At 37.9% G+C, this 15,151-nt stretch overlaps 1 protein-coding gene across 1 annotated transcript in view; it reads left to right on the forward strand.

The window, feature by feature from the left end:
* Window positions 1-15,151, forward strand: part of LOC122812846 (zinc-binding protein A33-like) — a 182,520-nt gene that overhangs the window by 117,676 nt on the left and 49,693 nt on the right. Inside the window, exons 2-3 of the mRNA XM_044084889.1 lie at window positions 8,625-8,720; window positions 8,798-9,031. Coding sequence (XP_043940824.1) covers window positions 8,625-8,720; window positions 8,798-9,031 — 330 coding nt within the window. The remainder of the gene's footprint in view (window positions 1-8,624; window positions 8,721-8,797; window positions 9,032-15,151) is intronic.

A 15,151-nucleotide genomic window follows, 5' to 3' on the forward strand; every position in this document is an offset into this window, starting at 1 on the left:
CTATAACTCCTGCTGCCCAGAGATACTTCCTTCACAATGGTTGGCACTGCTAGGTTTCAAACTTCCACTCAGTCATCTCTTAGCTGGTTGGCAGATGTGGGATTCAAACCTCATCTACAGCAAGCTTGGTGTCACAGAGGGAAGTGTTAAAGGAACCTTTAAGAAAAGACAATAAGTTAGTGAATACAATTGCATTTCTTAATTACTTTATGTTGAGATTAGGGCATCAAAGGTTACTTACTAAAGGTTAATTAAGCATAACATATGTGGTTTATTAGGGACATTGACTCATGAATTCTTGAATGTGCATGTGTGTGTGTGTGTGTGTGTGTGTGTGCGTGTGCGTGTGCGTGTGTGTGTGTGTGTGTGTGTGTGTGTGTGTGTGTGTGTGTGTGTGTGTGTGTTTGCTGTTGGTTTGCAAACTTGGGTAAGAGATTGAGACTAATTTTCTGGAATCAGTGACATTTCCTCAGAGATGGATTTTAATGTTTTATGTTCTGTGTTACAATAAATACACTGTTATCTGGTGCTGACATGTTGCCTTGGATGTATACTATTTGGAGTATTTGGGTTAAAGGTGCCATTTAGATTTATTTGACAAACATTGGCAAAAGCAGTCTGATATTGTAAGTTTTCTTGTGGAATACTAATAAGAGTTGATCTTTCTTGATTTTTCTCATATGATTTGATTTTGATATATGTCTTATGCTTATTTTTATGTTTAAACTAAAATAAATGCTGTTACTTTTTGTTAAGTGCCACTGGATCTTTTACATCCACTTGAGCTAGCAGCAGTGATTTAAACCTCACCTATGACAAGACCAGTGAACCAGATGGTATAATGGTTAAGCTCTTTGCCTCGCATGCAGAAGGTACAACGTTTAATCCTGACCTCTAGCTAATATCTGTTTGGAGTTTGCATGTACTTCCTGTGTTTCTGTGGGTTCTTCCACCTCCAAAAAATATGATGAGTGTTTCCATCTCAAACTCACCCAAAAGTGGAGCTCTGGGCAGCAGCAGCACAGCAGTCAAGATGGAAGGGCAGTGTGGAGGAAGACAGGTTAGAAATGGTGTGGGAATTGTGGTGAGGGACAGGCTTCAGAAGGCAGTGAGGGTTGGCATTGGAATTACTGACAGACTCATGGCAACCAGACTCTGTGCCCCACAGCAAGATTATAATAGTGAGGAAAAAAGTGCATTCAGACAACAGTTGTAGAACCTACTAGAGAAATCAGGACAACATGAACTACTGTTAATAAGAGATAACCTGAATGCACATATTGGGACAGACAGAGCAAAATATGAAGACTGCCTGGGTCCACACGGGTGTGCAACAGAACTAAAGAAGGAGATTAAACCATTCTTTTATCTGGCAAATGACTTGATAGTACCAACACATGGATCAGAAAGAAAGAGAGTCACAAGATCACATGCAAAAGTGGTCAACCTGCAACTCAGGTAGACTTCCTTCTAGTAAGGAAAGGGCACTGGGGTACAGTGGTCTACAGCATAAACCACTTGTTTCCATAATTAGAATGGCCTATTGGTTGCCAAAAGTAACTGCAAGCAATGGCCACAGGTAGACAGAAAGTGCAACAGTGCAAGGCATTACTCAAGAAGAAGAGGAAATATGTGGAGTTGGAGAAGAATGGTAGCCCCTCAAAACGACATGTGTGAGGACTACAGAACAGATATGCAACCAAGCCAGATGTGGAAATAAGGTATAGAAGGAAAGCTGGTAGTGGAATGCAGAAGTCCAGGAAGACATCAAAAGAAAGAAAGAAAGAAGGAGTTTAGGAAAAAGTAGGAGACAAAAAAAAGAGGACAGTATTGGAAAGAATACTGGTTGCCTAAGACAGGAGATGCAATAGCAAGAACAAGGGATCAGAGGCATTCTAACGGCTTCTGGAAAGTGAGTCAGTAAAGTATATTAAAAAAAAACTATATCAGGTTGCAAGGGATAGTCAGACTCCTTTCATAAAGGATGTCAGTAACAACCTATTCACCAGTCCACAGGACATCAAAGGCAGATAGAAAGAGTACTTCCAGCAGCTTCTGAATGAAGAAAACCCCATGAAGCTGTACTGCCCCAGACACAGCATACAACTTGAGAAAATGAGGAGCTCACCTTTGAAGATGTAAGAGAAACAGTTAGAAAAATGATCTCAGGGAAAGCAGCAGGCTCAGATGTAGTCTCAGAAGAAGTCATGGCAGATATTCTAAAGATGTTGGGTGAGATAAGAGATAAATGGCTTCTGACGGTACTCATAGCAGTGCAGAGAGAAAGGCATATCCCAGATGACTGCAGAATAAGCATACTAATGCTAGTGTTCAGGAACAAAGGGGACATTTACAACTGTGGGCACTACAGAGGTATCAAACTCCCCTCACACTGCATGAAAGTTATTGAGACGGTGATTGATAAATGAATACACAAAATAGTTGAAAGTAAGTTGGATATGAGCAGTTCAGATTCCAATCAGGATGCAGCAAAACTGCAATAAGATAGATAGTTGAGAAAAAGCTAGAGATGAAGAAAGAGTCCAACTGTGCATTCCTAGATATGGAGAAAGTGTATGACAAGGTCCCAAGAAAGCTGATTCAGCCAGTCCTGTCGTGGTTTGAAGTCCAGAAAACTTTGGTAGAATTAGGGCAAGCTATATACAAGGACCCGATAACTCAAGAACAAACATTGTTCAGTCTCACAGAGGTATTCCCAGTGGGAGTGGGTGTACATATGTGTTCAGCTTTGATCCCACTGATGTTCATACTCGTGATGGACTACATTAGCAAACAGGTTATAGGGGACAGATCAACAAAAGTTACTGTATGCAGATGATGAGGCATTACAGGCAGACTCTGAGCAAGAACATCATCAAAGGACAGGAGAATGGAATGCAAAACTGAAGCACATGGGATGAACTAGCACAGAGATAAGATAGTTGTAATGGCAGCAAATGGGAGAAATCAGAAGAAAAAGATGATAAATGATATAGAAGTGAAGATAGTGGAACAGGTGATGCAGGTATTTAGGTAGGATGGTTGAGGAGAAAGGAAATCTGAATGAGGAGGTCAGTGCTAGAATCAGAGGTGCTGCAGTCAGCTGGCATAAAGTGGCAAGGTAGTGTATGACAGAAGAATGCAAAAGAAGCTGAAATGTAAGGCATACAAAACAGTGGTGTGACAAGTACTATTGTATAGTACAGAAATCTGGGTAGTAAAAGCATTGAATTTGAGGAAGCTAGAGATGATAGAGATGAAGTGCTTGAGATAGGTCTTAGGATGCAAACTGTGAGATGAAGAAATATGAACATAACAACAGAAGCAAAAGTAGCTCCAATTGCAAACAAATGTCAAAAGAACATATTATGGTGGTTCAGGCAGATGTGCAGAAAAGCAGAAGGTAATCTGGTGATGAAAAATTTTGACAGATAGGAAGAAGGTAAGAGGAAACAAGGGCGTCCAGTAACAAAATGTTTAGATTGTGTGAGAGAAGACCTGCAAGAATCAGGCACGAGTGTCAAAAGAAGGTAAGAGAGTAACAATGAAAAGAGAGGGAGGGATGACAGCAGTTCATGTGACATCCTGACCCCATGTAGAAAATGGGACTAAGGGGGTTGATGATGATGATGATGATGAGGAAGAGGAGGAGGATGCTATGTGTGAATATCTCACCTGAGGGATAGCAAACCCAGGAGTGCAGCATACAATACAAAGTAAGTAATAAAAAATGAATCCATGCATACTGCTTGTGTAAAAATCAAAGACATGTTCCTCTCACCTTCCAGTATCAAAAGCAAATTCACTGCCTTTTGAGCTGCTGATACAAGCCTGTTTAAGAAGAGCAAAGTTTTAGTTTTAATAATTTTAGGATGAAATCTCATAGAAGCTATAATGGCAGTACATTAAAGCTTGATTACAGGAAGATACCAGCCATGGCGAATGTATTACATACAGAATAATGATTGTAGAAACATCAGTATAGTGGACCAGTTTTGCTTCTTCACAATGACAAACCGTGTCATTCACAGAGACTGTAAAAAGGAGCAGCCTTGATATTATGTGCTGTTAGACTCCAGCAGAAAAAGGCAGCTGTTGTGATATGACTTTCTTACCAGTTTGTGTCTTTCTTCCAGATAGCTTTAGGTCATTTATTAGCACTGAATGATACTATACGAGCAGCAGCAGATAATTCTGGTACATGACAGCACTGAATGATCAATACTTCTGACACTTTGGGGAGGCATGTAACATCTGATTCAACAATTTTCCCATGATCTTGATGCGCTCCACAACATATAGTAGGGCAGTATCAGTGTCATGGTTAGGTTTGTCAATGTTGTTAATTTAGGATAAGAATGTATTTGATTTGGGGATGGAATAGTCATGAAAGAATGAATTGTTTGTAGAAAGTGATGATAGAGGAGTCAAGAGAGCAAGAAAGCAATAATTCCTTAATGCATCTAATGTTGCATATTTAATTAGCAGTAGGGGAATTAACTCACTAAATCTCATGACATAATGTGCAGGGTGAAGGCAAGAAGGACAGTCTCACTTTGAAGACGTTTAACAGTCACTCATATGCGTAGCTATGAAGAATATATTTTGTGCAGGATTTGTAAGCTTTCCTTTGTGAGAATTTCTTTGTATTATTAGAATGTACACATTGTTGTTCCAGGTAGATATTTTTAAATAGTGAAGGTAGCTCAATGCTGCAGCAGTTAGGATTGCTGTCTCATAATGCTTGATCTTCTGGTTTGGTTCTTGGTTGGTAGTCATTTGTATGATGCCAGAACTTCCTTCTGCCTGCATGATTTTTCAGTGGGTGCACCTGTTTCCTCCCACATACCAAAGATGTGCTATATATTAGCTTGACAATCCTTTCCTTCAAACTAAGTAGCAGGCAATGATGTTTGCAGGGTTAATATGGTATTACCAGACATTTGTCTCCCATTTTGTAATGATACCATGCCACCTCATGGAGCTGATCAAGGTAAAGGTACCCCTCAAATTAAAGCATACAGTGGAAGCAAATCCTGTTTTTAAGTATAATATTATGTTCAGAACTTGTGTTTGGTATCTCAGTTTTAGTAAATCATTTGTAGTCTGTACTGATTGACTTGATGTGAATATAGGTATAGTGTTATTATAAATGTTTAGAGGAGACAGTATCCGATTTATTTCCTCTTTTGAAAATTAAGGCAGATGATATATATTCTGTAATCGATTGAAAGTGCCTAGATGGTTGGTTCCTGCCAAGTACTATTTGTTGGGCAGAGAATTTACACATGTAATGAACTGTGCACACCTACTGTCAGTGACTTCACCAGCAAAGAGATGAAAGCACAAAACTTTGTTGGTAGGCCTTATCATTATAGCCCTTTAAGTTTAATGTTCAACATAAAGGACTGCTCACTCTATCATAATGTAGATGGAAGGTATCAGTTGTGCATGTTTGAGTGCAGCTTGGTACTGCTGCACTCCACACTGCACAAACAGCCATTCAAAACAAAAAAAGATGGTAAAACAAACGTAGACAGCTAGAACTAATCAATTACATCTGGTGTCTATATTTAGATGTCTGGCAGGTGTCAGATGTGCATGTGTGAGCGCAGCTTGGCACTGCTGTGCTCCATGCCACACAAATGACATTTTAAAAACTAAATAAATAGTCTTTGCACTACTGCCTACACGGATTCATTATCCATTTATACTATGATCTCCCTCAGCAGAATGTCATGATTAATATGCATGCCACACTGCTGAGAGTGGAACTGTGGCTGTGTACACAGATACATTCTGTGTAGGCTCTACATGGAGCCTACATGGATTTTATTGAATCCTGGGGGGTCTGACTTTTCTTTTCTCAAATATGTATGTATGTTATTTTATCATTTATTCAAAATTGTTACCTATGTTGTATTTCTGTCTCTATTAATGTGTTAGCATTAAGCTTTATTTCCCAGGCCGCTGCTGAAAATGGGCTATTAGGTCAAGCAAGTTATCTTGTTTAATAAATGAAAATAAACAAATAAATATAAATAAATACTTTTTATGTGGCAGTTCATCTCCTTTCATAAACTGTGTATTCGCCTAAAATAATTCCTTACAGCAGTGTGTACATTTTCTAACTATAAAGGCATCACAAATATTGTTTATAGATAAAGTATTTGGGAACACCTCCAACCATCTGACTGAAAGAAAATCTGCCCCACCTCTACCACATGCATGCACATGCATTGCACCTGAAGGTATTGGCCAATTATCTATGGTATGTGACAGAAACAGTCTCAGGAATTCATTTTTAATAATTTACGGTTTATTTTACAACAGTGTACCTCCCGAAAAAAAAAAAAAAAAATTCTGTCATTTAAGTTCTGTCCTTGTAATGATTAAAAATGCTTTCCCACACACACTACCTGAAAACATTTAGTTCGGCATTTTTGTTCAACATTTTTTCATGGTACCTGACTGTCATCAGAGAACAGCTCTAGGCATTCACCAAGTGATGTCACAATGGCATTTGATGTTCTTAATATACTGTTTTATATTAAATTGTGAGGCCAGCTTGGACTTGTTTCAGGGGAAACTCATGTATGCCTAAAGATGATGCGTTTAGGCAATGCTAACAATTTTTTACCATTTTTATGTAGTAATAAGCTAAATTCAGAAGGATTAGTAAAGTATTTAGAGTTGATTGCAAATCAGCATAAAATGATATATTTAAAATGTGCAGTGTGCGTGCATGTGTGTGTGTGAGTGTGTGTGTGTGTGTGTGTGTGTGTGTGTGTGTGTGTGTGTGTGTGTGTGTGTGTGTGTGTGTGTTTTGTACACACTGGCTATGGTATGATACTTATTTCTAGCTACAGATCAAAGGATCTTCATTTGCTTGAGGGAGGCTCACTTTGATGAACTACAAGAAACTGGCTGAATACATGTATCTCATACACAAGAACATCAGACTCCAAAGCAAATTTATAATGATTACTGGATGCAATACGGACATTATTTTTTTTTTCTTTTTTTATAATACCAGTATTTTATTTCATGTAAGAAATATACCTTTTAATTAAAAAAAGGCAGTTTATTTTTTTTTCTTTTACTTTGTCATCACTGCCAAAATCTTCTAAAAGTTAGGAAGGACACTCAGCACATTCAGCAACACAATTCATTTCTGGTGATGAGGATATTTGAGCGTTAATAAGTGTGGATTGTTCACTGCTATTGTTGAATTATAGTTATGATGCCTTAAAAATCATTGGATAAAGAAGTCAATACAGTAAACTCTCAGTTAACCGGCACCCATGAGGCTTGGTAGCTGCCAGATAAGTGTAGTTTCTGGTTGCTTGAGCGTTACTTTTAAAAAAGAGGCCTGACTAATACTGTACCCTATACTATTTGTTTGGTTTAACTTGTTCTTAGGCTGGGGAGAGAGGGAATTTATTTCTATATTCCTTCTTAAAACTCTAAAACACTAAAAACGTAAGGTATGTTTCTGTGGGGACGAAAACAGAAAGTGCAACACATGAAAATTGTACTGTATTTCTTTGATTTTTTTTCTGGTTGCTTGAGAGTTCTGGTTGCTTGAGTTCTGGTTAACTGAGCATTTACTGTATTGGAAAGTTAAACTAGGAAAATGGATGCATCGAATGATGAGAAGTGCCTTAATGTGGATCAAAGTAAGCACTGTTTTCTGTTACTGCTGTTTTCCCTAATAGTTTTTAAGAACTTTTTAACTACATATTGATGATGCAAAGAATGTCTGCTTTTTTATCTAAAATACATATGAATACTAAAGAGACTTGTCCCAAAATATTAAAAATTCTACCTTGAATACAAAAAAGTTTTGATCATACTGCTGTAAAAAGATATCTGTCCAAACTAAATGTTTTATTTAATTCAAGATCCTTGCATCCCCCGAGGATGACTGTATGCCACACATCCCTGGTGATTCATATATTCAGCTTCAAAGTTATCATTATGCATGAAAAAGGAAAACATAAGTTATATGAGTTCATGTCTACAGTATATATATATATATATATATATATATATATATATATATATATATATATATATATACTGCACATTTTATTTTGCTTTCGCTATACATTTTCAGTATTGAGAAAAACTGAGAAACATTGTTTGGTCATGTAGTATATATTTAGAAACTACATTAATTGCAAGGTTAAGGACATGTACTGCTGGACTGCACCCCCTGTCATTAAAGGTTAAAGGGTAGCTAACCCTTTCTGGGTAAAGTTAAAAATGATATGGTTGTTTTCATGAATTGCTTTTGTATTAAAATATATGATACTTGATAAAGAATGGTTGCATTCAAATCAAGTAATCCTGAATGTTTAAATATAACTCCCTAAAAGCTATTCTTATTCTGATTAAAAAGTATTGAATATTCATATATATTACAATGTAGCATATGCTGCAGATAAAGAACTGAGTAATATGACTGTAAAATATTCTGCAGAGCAGAAATGTTACATAGCTGTGAGTAATGAAATGTTGTGTAAGGTGTGAGAAACTCTGCTTGACAAGATGTATAGTAACGTAAGTAAATAGATGTCCTTCTCATTTCATGCTGGTATATTATTTCTTCCTTTCTCCAGAAAAAGCTGAAAGAAGTCTCATCCCTTCTGGAATTGAAACTTAAGGGTATCAAAGCACTTGGAAATCAGCAACAACACATGATATCAGACCTCCCGGTGAGTTAATCTATTTATGATTCAGTAAAAACATTACATTTCTCATAATTTCACACCCTATGAATTGTTTTTTATAGAATAAATCTTTGAGATTAGAACAACATATAAGATCAGAATTTGTCAAGCTGCACAGGCTGCTCCAGGATAAGGAACAAAGTCTGATAGAACAGCTAAAGAAGGAAGCAGCAGGAAGTCTGGGAAAGATGGAGGAAAACCTGAAGGATATAAACGTCAAACAGAGTATCATTCAGAATCATCTAACTTATATTCAGTTAACACTGCAGCAGGAAGATCCTGTAAACTTTTTAAGGGTAAGCTATATCTGAGCTGTTTGTGTCCCTCTTCTGTCTCAGTTTTTCATGTCTCCCTGCTAATATGACTACTTTGCTGAATGACACTACAAACATTGCTCTGTTCTGGTTTAGTTTGTACCACACCAAAGCACTCATGTGATGATATCCCCAGAATGTAGACTGCAGCACTGTCAGACATCACAGTTTTTAAGGTTACATAACAAGTTGAGTATGACAAGAAAAATAAATCTGCAGTTTTGTTCAAAATAACTTTACTCAGATATATGCAGTTTATTTAAATGTAAAACAGATTAATCTGCGGTGGCACAGCGGTGGCGTTGTTGCCTCACAGCAAGAGGTTTTCCCGTTCGATTCTCGGCTTAGGTTGAGAGTGCCTTCTGTGTGGAGTCTGCATGTCCTCCCCGCGGTCAAGTGGGCGTTTGGAAAACATGCATTGAATGGGCATGCCTTCATTGAAGGTTGGGCATTGGGCTGGCATCTTGACACCATAAAAAACAACTGCCAATCATTAGCGGACCGGAGTTCCACTGTGGCGACCCCTAACCGGGAAAAGCCGAAAGACAAACAACAACAAAACAGATTGACCTTTCTTTTTCTGCTTGTAACTTCATTAGATGTCCTAAGTTCATATAAAAATCCAGGCATTGTGTATTACTTATTAACAAGTGGTAACAAAAAACATTTATTAGATATACCAAGGCTGAATTTACTAGAGAAGTATTTTTTAAGAGATGACCATAGTCTGAAGTTGTCACATATCTGCTATAAAAATCTGTTTCTACTTCCCAGTTATATCCTTCAACAAGTAGGAAATTTCCAGGGCATCTTTCCCCTTTATGATGTGCAGCTCTAACATTATTTGTGAACAATGCACATTTCTTTTTAGCACTATATATGTTGCTTATGTGAAGTGGGTAGCAGGGGATGCAGAATGTACCACTGCCATCCAAATATGTATGGAAGAGGATGACTGGACTTAAAACTTACTGCAAATGTGTACTAACTGCCTCAAGCTTTGTCAAAAGCAAATAAGTTGTACATTGTTCCCCAATAGGATTGTAATGACTGACCTCTATGGATTTCACCAATGTTAGTCTAAGCCAAGTGCACTGTAATGCCAACTCGCTAACAGTGAATTGAGACATAACCAAACTGTTTTTATACACATGTAAGCCGCGATGGTACAGCGGTTGATTTGTTGCCTCACAGCAATAGGTTCTCCCGTTCGATTCTCAGCTAGTGTGCGGGGACTGCCTTCTGTGTGGAGTCTGCATGTCCTCCCCGCGGTCGAGTGGCCACCGAAAGACATACGTGAATGGGCGTGCCTTCGCTGAAGGTTGGGCATTGGGCTGGCAACTCGGCACCATAAAAATCTACTGCCAATCATTAGCGGACCAGAGTTCCGCTGTGGCGACCCCTTACCGGGAAAAGCCGAAAAGACAAACAACAACATACATACTCACTGTATTTTACAGGAAGAGCTACTTATACATTTCCGTTGCAGGACTTCTCTGTATTCACAGCATCAGCATACTGTCTCATATCAAACTGTTAATATGTTAACAATGCCTCAGTTACTGAGCACTGGTTTAATAAGCCAGTTATCAATATGTTATGATAGCTGATTGTTGAACAGTCACTGCTTCAAGAACAGAGAAGAACAGTCACACCAGTAATACCGGGATTCCCTTTGCTAGACAACTATGACAGAAGCCATAATCTTTGTCAAATGAAAGAATGAAAACTTTTTACCTTTAAAAGATTAAATTACATGTACAAAACAATATTTCAAGTAAATTAAAATGATTCACAAAGACTTTTGACACCTAAACTTGCATTTGAAGTCATTTTTAGTTACATATAGTTGATTGCTGAAGTTTCATCATGTACAAAAAGTTCAGTGTGTCTATAATACAAACATTGTGCTGTAGCTTTCCTTGGCATTTAAGATTCTGAAAGTCCAAATATTCACAGACAAATAAAAATAAAAACACAGCTTTAGATCTCATGAAGCATGCCCCTCGGTGGTTATAAAGATTTTCCTAAGTCTAGATAGTACTCACAGAAAACAAGAAGACAGAAAAAGGCAACAGTGGCTCTATCTTACAGTATACTGTCATGTATTTTGTAAAACTTGATAAATACAAAAATTACATAAGTTTCCTCTTTGTGGATAGGTAGCCTGAGAAAGGAATATCACGGACTATGATCAGCAGTAGCCTATGCTAGGCCATTGGGACTGCCAACTGATATTGTACTTCCCTCTCTCAATATATAGATTTCTTCTGCACTTAGGTCTGATTCTACCCTAAGTACTGTAAGGTGTGATCTGAGACATTTCCGTTGCTGTGGGTGTTAAAAGTATCTGCCAGTAACCCTTTGTCGGGTGAATTGTCATCTAATATTTATCTGCAGAAAACTGTCCCAAAGTTCTATCTATTCTAGGCATGGGGTACACCTGTGATTCTGTGTGACTTTTAATTTTCTATTATCTACACAGGACTAGTGTTCCCATCCTTTTTTTCAACACCAAAACTACTGATGTTGCAAGGATACCAAGGAAAGAACTAGAAGATAAATGGGAGTAAAGGAATTCTGTATGGGAATGGCTAGGAAACAGGAAAGTTCTAAGTATAATAACAGAAATAGAAATGAAACTGAACTTTGTGGACTGGAGATTATGGATGTGTATAAGAAAAACAATAAGAATGAGGCTGACAGGAGCATATCTATGAAAAATATAGGTATGTTTTTCATTTTTGTAAAAATAAATAGCAAATTGACTTGATTCTCCATTTAGATCTGAAAGAAATGAGGACAGGTAAATACCAAAATATATATATATTTTTTTGGGGATTATTTGATTTGGTGTAGAGATTGAAGGTGTCTTGATATGGTGTATCTGCTCTTCAGATATGAGGCTGGCATTTATTTGGGTTTTATAGAATGTTACAGGCTGTTTTGTGTTGATGAAAAGTCAGAACATGCTGAAGTTCTAATGGTGGTACTTGGAGTGCGAGGCACTGGACTGCTTTATTAGAAATGTGTGTTGAAAAACTTGGCAGTATTACTGTAACACTTAATTGAGTTTATAAATGAGCATTTTTGTATGTTATTTTGTATGGGGAGGCATTAATGTGGTTGGAAGGAGTAGAGTTTGGATAGACTGATATTCAGAGTATGAGAGGCTAGATATGTCTTGATTTTTCTATAAAGTGCCTAGTTTTTGATTAGTTTTATAACAAGGTAATCAAATTTTAGTTTATGATCAGTGATCATTTCATGCAGTTGTATTTGTTAGACAAATTCAAGAGTTGTTTAGTTCTTTGAAGCACAAGGTATTTTAGGAGTACTTTTAAAGTTGACATTTGGGAAAAGAGCATAGTTTAGTTGTATTAGTATTTAGAATTATCATCTAACTTAGTGGCTATAGGCTAAGTTAGTTCTTGGAGTCTGACACCTGAGGTAGCTGAGGTAATTAATGTACAGTCATCAGCATATTGCTGTTGTGTGAATATTGTTATTGCACAATCTTTTTAAAATTTGAGGTAAAGAATGGATATTTAGGGAACACCTATTGAGTTGATGAAAAGTGTACAGTATGAAGCCTTACAATTTTCAGGTTTAAGCCACTCAAAGAGTGTCATTTGATAGAATTTAGACTTGATGGGCTGAGTTCTAGGTCACAGAGCCTCTTAAGTAGAACATCACATGAGATTGTGTTAAAATCTTTGTAGAGGTTCAGTGAGATTAATGCAGTGAGGAGAGTTTGATTTAAGTCGGAATATACTGAGTATAGAAATGATGATGGGAGTGCTGAGGTGGTACTAGGCCCTAGTCAAAAAGCACAATGAAATGTTGCAGAAGATTTATCTTCATATTTACAAGTCTTTCTATAATGCCTGCTTGAAGAGTTATGTCAAAGGTCTTGGTTAGGTCCGGCTAAGTCCAAATATGCTCTATGTACTCCATAACCAATATCCACTGCTTCAGTGACTTTTTCAAATATATTAATGGGGCTAAAGAGGCAGGAGCTTCCTTATACAAAGACAAATTAAGGAGGGTTCAGGGTTAATCCATATCATATGCCCAGCTTGATCAAGTCCAGCGATAATATATTCCATAGCTTTAAATATGAGTCTAGTGAGACTAATAGTTCTGTAGTTACCAGGGTCTGTGGTTGGGCCACCCTTGTATAACAACATGAAAAAATGGCTATTTTTCAGGCTTTAGGAATGTAATCAGTAGTGAGGCCTAGATCAAAAAGTTTAAGTAGAGGTTCAGCTGGGCCATATGTTGGTACTGATAATCAAGCAACCTAGTATATTAAGGGACCCATGGATGAGGTGTGCTTAGTTTTTGAGAGTGCTGAGAGGACTAGTCCCATAGTAATTAAATGATGTGGCTAGGACTGTGGAATCTATAAAGTAGCTATAACTGTGGGTAGAATAAAATTTGCACTAAATTTGCCATCTAGGATATTAACTACTTCTTTATAGTCAGAGGGGAAATATTATTGTGGATTAGTTCTGAGCATTACTTGGCCTACCTAAAGACCAGAGACCTCCCAAGCACAAACAACATACACATACTAGTATACAAACAGAATCCACACCACACATAACAACACACATATCAGTGTCTCAACAATTAAGTCCCTAAGGCAAAACACCTCAAAACCAAATGTTCTGGTTATAGGTGACTCAATAGTGAGAGACACAGATATCCCACTCACCAAGTTAAACAAGAAGAAGGTCACAGTCAGCTGCCTGTTAGGTGTCATGATCCATCAAATCACTCACTCAATCAAGTCACTCAGCAACAATTACCGTTATGACTCTGTCATAGTAGATTTTGGTGTGAATGACTTGAGATGTACCTCTCTGGACTATATGAAGAGAAGCATGACCAAACTCTCAGATTATACGTCCCAAGCAGGTATATTTCTAGCCCTAAGCAGCATTCTACCTTCACCAATGATGACACTACAATACAGACAAAAAAATGGCTTATTTCAATAATTGGCTTAGCTTCTGGTGTCACTCCAGGAGGATCCTGTATCTGTCTGCCTGGGAAGACATGATTGATAGTCCACTCTGATTTTCACAGATGGTCTTCACCTGTCTCTTCAAGGCTTCAGGATAATAGCAAAGATTCTTGCCTCCTCCATAGTACCTTTTTTTAAGCACCGTCCAAACAACAAAACTTTCAAAATAAAGAAATCCACTAAAGAAAAACTCAAAGGCATGCTGTTTAATGCTAGGAGCTTAAACAGTAAACTGCACTCCCTGGAAGCACTCCTCACTTTGGAAGGTGCTGACACTTGTGCGGTCATAGAGACTTGGGTCAAGGCTGTTGAAAGCCCTCAGCCATACAAGGTTACAATGCCTTTCACACATTCACACCCCAAAATGAGCATAAAAAAGCAAAAGTGGAGGTGTATCTATCTTCATTAAATCCAAATATGCCTCAAGATTTGTGAAACAGTATGACTCTCTTGAGTTACTCCACAGCCAATTAACTATAGAAAAAATATCCTTCCGCATCATCACTAGCTACAGGTCCCATACCATGAACCAAGTGAAGCACACCACCTACCTGGACTTGCTAGAGTCACTCAGCATACAGCCAAACACCATAGTCATGGGAGAGTTCAACTATCCTTCCATTGATTGGGTGACTTACATAAGCACAAACACAGTTGTTACAAGGTTCCTGGACTTTGTAAATTTAAATGCCCTATAACAGTTGGTATGCACTCCAACAAGGGGCTCAAATGTTCTGGACCTAGTGCTCACCAACATGGGTGGTCACTGCACTACCCCTCTATGCATTGCCCTCCCTGGTAGAGCCAGACCATAAATCTGTCTTGTTTGAAGGAAAGATCAAACCTGACACCCCCACAGGAGTAAAAAAAACTATTGCCTACTAAACAATGGTATAAAAGTTTCAAAGCCCCTGCCAACATAGACAACAATGTCTCCTATGCAGAGGAATATACAATTGCCCTATACAGCTCATTATGGACCTTATCCACAAGGATATAAGCAACCATCAAACTCTTGACCCAACCCAGCTGGCTTTCTCTAGGGTAGATCTTGCTTATTAAACCTGGTG

This window comes from Protopterus annectens, chromosome 10.part0, assembly GCF_019279795.1.
Source record: "Protopterus annectens isolate FY-2018-M chromosome 10.part0, PAN1.0, whole genome shotgun sequence".
Taxonomy (NCBI): domain Eukaryota; kingdom Metazoa; phylum Chordata; order Ceratodontiformes; family Protopteridae; genus Protopterus; species Protopterus annectens.